Source organism: Quercus lobata, chromosome 2 (genome assembly GCF_001633185.2).
Source record: "Quercus lobata isolate SW786 chromosome 2, ValleyOak3.0 Primary Assembly, whole genome shotgun sequence".
NCBI lineage: Eukaryota > Viridiplantae > Streptophyta > Magnoliopsida > Fagales > Fagaceae > Quercus > Quercus lobata.
The window spans coordinates 3,308,131-3,313,161 of record NC_044905.1 but is presented as its reverse complement, the minus strand read 5'-3'; the positions used below and the strand labels follow the sequence as shown (position 1 = coordinate 3,313,161).

General features: G+C 38.7%; 1 protein-coding gene across 1 annotated transcript; it reads right to left on the bottom strand.

Annotated features, from left to right (window-relative positions):
• Positions 1-3,161, bottom strand: LOC115978054. Its single transcript, XM_031100081.1, has 2 exons — positions 1,555-3,161; positions 1-762 (listed from the first exon to the last, which is right to left on the bottom strand). The coding sequence occupies exons 1-2, from the start codon at positions 3,127-3,129 to the stop codon at positions 685-687; spliced, it is 1,653 nt and encodes a 550-aa protein (XP_030955941.1). The 5' UTR covers positions 3,130-3,161; the 3' UTR covers positions 1-684.
• Positions 3,162-5,031: the final 1,870 nt, after the last annotated feature.

Below are 5,031 nucleotides of genomic sequence, written 5' to 3'. Positions count from 1 at the left end.
ACATGTACCCCCTTTGAAAAAAGCTAGAAATAGCTTCAATAACTTCACCTCCTATTATATTCCAGTAAAACTTGTAGAAGTGGGCTGACATTCCATCGGGGCCTGGCGCCTTATTAGAATTCATGCTGAAAACAACATCTTTGATCTCCTCTGGAGTCGGGATTTTTGTAAGCATCTGAATATCCTCCTCAGACAAGTTTGGACATATCAAATTATCCAAGTTATCAGGGATTGAGGGGTTAGATGTTTCAAACAGATTTCTAAAAAAACTTTCAAAGCAACTTCCAATCTCCTCTCTCCCCGAGACCCAAGAACCTTGCTGGTTTTTGATAAAATCAATTGCATTCTTGCGCCTTCTGATTATGGTGGTGAGATGGAAAAATTTGGTATTCAGGTCAGCTGCAGACAGCCACTTTATTCTCGCCTTTTGCCTCCATAAAGTTTCCTCCCTTTGGAGCCATTCTTGAAGCTCCATATTAATGCCTGCTTCTTTGCTTAAATTTTCTTGAGTTGGTTCTTCACCTTGAATACATCTCAGATTCTCCCAACATTTCTTTATATTTTGCTGGATATTCCCGAACCACTCCCTATTCCAAATTCTAAAATCTTTTTTCGCCTCTTTGAGCTTTTGGCAGACTTTGAACAATGGGGAGCCTTGATAAATTACATTCCAAGCTTTCTCAACTACAAACCAACTAGACTCATCTTTGGTCCACACCTCTTCAAATTTAAAAGGCCGTTTAACTGATCGCTGCTCTCCTTCTGTAAATAAAACTATGGGGGAATGATCAGAGCTTGAAGAAGGTAAATTAAGTACAGCAGCTCTTGGAAAAATTAACCTCCATCTATCATTCGCAAATGCTCTGTCCAACCTTTCTTTTATATTTGCTAATCCCCCTCTCCTATTAGACCAGGTATAAGGATTGCCTGAGAATTTGATATCAATGAGCCCATTCTTTTCAATTACCTCATTTGGGCCCCCACTAGATGAGCTAGCCACCGGTTTACCCCCTTTTTTATCAACCTGGGAGAAAACGTGATTGAAATCTCCAATACATAACCAACCTCCACCAAAAGACTCACCAACCTTTTCTACTGCTTCCCAAAAGGGACCTCTATTATTCTGATTTGGAGGGCCATACACAAAAGAAACAAGCCATGGCTCATACAAGGGGTCTGAGAAAACCAAACCATTCATCATATTGCAGCATTTGTAAGTAATTTCTATATCCACACCATTTTTCCAACCCACCACAAGCCCCCCTTTCTTTCCTCTAGGATCAACAGAATCTATATTATAGAAACCCAAAGACATTAAAATACTACTGCATTTACTAATGGGAATTTTTGTTTCAGATAAAAAAATCACATCAGGCCCTATATCCCTTATTAAGGCTCGGAGAGTCCTTTTTGCCGTGGCCCGAGCCAAGCCACGACAATTCCAGGATAGAGTAATCATGGCTGCATTGGGGGCATGTGTAGGCCCGCCTCCTCAGCCATTTTGGATTTAAGGGATTCATCATCAATCACAAATATAGGATCAGCAAAATTTACCTCTTGGGAAGAATTACAGGGCACAAGAGCTGCATGTTCTCTGGCTAGATCCTTAATCTTCTTCTTTCTGTGAACCTTTGCCCTCCCCGTGGACTTGTTTCGGCTTATTTGATTAAAAACGTTGGACTGTGGCTCTAATTTGAGAAGGCCGGATCCCACTTTAGTCAGTTTAAGAGCTCTCAAATTAACTGGGCTCCCCTCTTCCTCCAATTTCCTTTTCCCACGATTAAGTACCTCAATTTGACTTATCTCCATGTTACTTTGGGCCTTGGATGACTCAAGAGCTGATTTCTCACCTTCATTATAATATACAGTCCATGAAAGCACATTATTTTGGGCCTTAGAAAGCCCAATAAGCACAGAAGGATCACTAAGACCCGGGTCAGCCAATAAAGGTTGATATTCTTTGGAAGGGGATGATTCTCGTTGTATTCTAGAGCTTTCAGTATTTGTACTGGGCATTGATTGAGTTGATATGACTGGTTTTGTTGTAACTGGACAGTCTGTTTCCATGGGGTTAAGTGGGATTAAATTTGTGGTTTCAGAGCTATTTGTTTGAGTATTTGGTTGGGATGGGGTGGAATAGTTAGGAACTTTGCTTAGAGAGATGTATTTTGAAGTGACAGAATCAGACACAATTTCAGAACTTGCCAGATTGTGCCTCGAACTCACTGCCTGAGTTTCCTTGGTTCCCCCAACTTGCAGCGCGTGAACTCTACTCTCTTCTTGTTCCTGGGAAACTGACTCCTTCCTTCCCACATCTACCTCTTCACAAGCTTGATTATTATCAGCTATGAACTCCACCCACCGTGAAGCTCTATTACTAGCTGCTTCTGCCTTCAGCCATGGCCCAAATCCAAATGGTTCCTTGGAATTTGATTGCACCTCTGCATCTGCCCAAATGCACCTTGCTTTTAAATGACCCAACCTTCCACATTTGAAACAAAATTCTGCTATTCTTTCATATTTAAACCGAATCCACAAATTCGGTTGTGTGTTTCTGTCCAGGAAAAAACCACTCAGCAGAGGATCCTCCACCTTAAGCTCAACCTTCACCCTTAAAAATTTGCTCATACACACACCCCCACTACCAGTAAAATCCACCTCTAACACTTCTCCCACTAGAGCACCAATCTCCTCAGCATTTTCCTTCGACATATACTCAATGGGGAGACCGTGTATTTGAACCCATAAAGGGATACTTGAAAAATCCAAATCATCAACTGACATATTCTGGTGCCATTGTTTGAGGATAAGAGGAAACCCTTCAATATTCCAAGGCCCCAGCTCTAAAATCCTCTTTTTATCACCTTCACATGCAAACTTGAACACAAAAATATTTTCCTTTAGATCTACAATCTGCACGCCCTTGGAGGTCCTCCAAACTTTCAGAATAATAGCCTTCACTGCATTTTTGTTGATGTTTCTGTCTGCTAGGAGCTTTCCTACCAGGCCAGTATTGAAAAGTTCTTCAACAGCTTTTTCACTAGCTTTTAACTTCACAGCTTTACCCGTACATCTGAGTTTCTTTGTTTTATCTGTTAAAGCTTCCACCAACATTGATTGGTTTTCCATAGAGATAAAGAAAGTGGTTAAGGGGTGGAGCCCCTTGCCCACTACCACAACTGACACTAAGCAAGAGAAGTGGAATAACTTTATGGATGGCTACTTGTTTTGCCAATTAGGTAGATGTAATAACTATGGTCAGAAAATTTCAGGAAGATAATACAACCAAGGGAACTTTGATGGTCAACGTAGTAGGTGGAGAAAGAAAAAGGGGTTTTATGGATAAACTATAAAAAAGATGAGGAGAAACTGCTAAGAGATTATGAAGAAGATGGCGACAGATGAAGAAAAAGAAAAAGGAGCAGAAAAACCTCGAGCCTAAACTCAGGTTAGGAAGCCTTGACCATTCTCAAGGAGGCAGTAGTTGCCTTAGCAACGAGCTCTTTTCTATCTCGATCTCTTTTACCTTTGTCTTTACTCTTCTCTTTTCTCCAATCGTTCCAAACATAATGTAAGAATTTAAGGTCATCAAAATTAAAATAGGTAAAAAAAAAATTAAAAAGAAAAATGTGCAGTGATTTTTCTAGGGCATTTTTAACCCAACGAAAACAACATGTACAAAACCTACTTTAAGATTTAAAATAATACAAATTACTAATAAAATGTGGATGGCATTCGTTCTTCTTTTCCCCCATCCCATTAATGACGGTACAAGTGTCGTTAATTGTTGTGTGGTTGAATGGGCTTCGGGCCCATTTCCACCAGAACGTTCCGTACTAGTTTCTATCATGCTCAGGCTTCTGGCAGCACATTACTGTTAGTCTGGTCCATCACTTAGAAGAATTCATTGTATACGTAGATGTCACAGGAAAGAATTAAAAAAATAAAAGTAATAGCCAGTTGTTTCAGACCTCCACACGTGTTCAGAATTAAAAAGAAACAAAAGATTTTAAGTTTGGAAACTCCATACCTTGTAGTAGATGGAGTGTAGGTGGCAATAATAGATAATAAGTCACTATAAGCAAACACTGAATTGAATGACTCACACATCCCAGGTTGCATATAAGAACATTGATTAAGCTAGTCCCTGGGGTTAGAACAACTAAAAAAAAAAAATTAAGTGAAAACAAAAGTTTTGTAGGGCGGAAATTTGGAGTGCATAACAGGAAAAGATTGGTAGACAGTACTTATTGGATTTAGGTTTTTGGAATTGTTAATAGGACCCTGTCCCTCTAAAGCAAAAAAGAAATGAAAATCTTAATGATCCATTTGAATTGAGGGGGAGGGATGGTAGTAGAATTTGTCCAAAATTATTATTATTTTTAGCCAATTCTACTTTACTTTCACTCCATCTCCTTTCCCCTCAATCTAAATGAGTCCTTAGTCCCAATTCTTTGAACGCGCTCATATTGCATTCATAAGACTGATAGTCTATTATAAGCACAATAAATTAAATAGGTCAAAAACTCTAGCCCGCTCTTAAGTCTTGAGAACCTAAAACTCACCGACCTAGTTAGGTTCCTTTATGGACTAACTTCTACATAGCCCCCAAAATATGATTTTGCAATTACATGTACTATGAAAATATTAACCGCAATTCTTGATATACAAATACTATTAGCAACAAGGAATTCAGTTTTTGTCTAAAAAACTAGTGTGTCAGTCTTTGATTAATGGACTTACGTAGATAAGATGTATTTGCATTGAGAGAATTTCGTATGGAAATTTTTTTAGAACCACAACTTTTGTGTCACAATTTTTGTAATAACTAAGTATGATTGACTATTTGTCACTTTTATATAGACACGTAACCTTTTCTCCACCACCACCACATACAATCAACTATATCTAAGTTGTGATCACAATTTTTTTTTTTTTTTTTTTTTTTTTTGTGTGTGGATATTCTTAATCACAGGATTTCACGAGTCCAATTGATTTAGTTGTGGGGCTTTTAGATGATGGTATCCACTG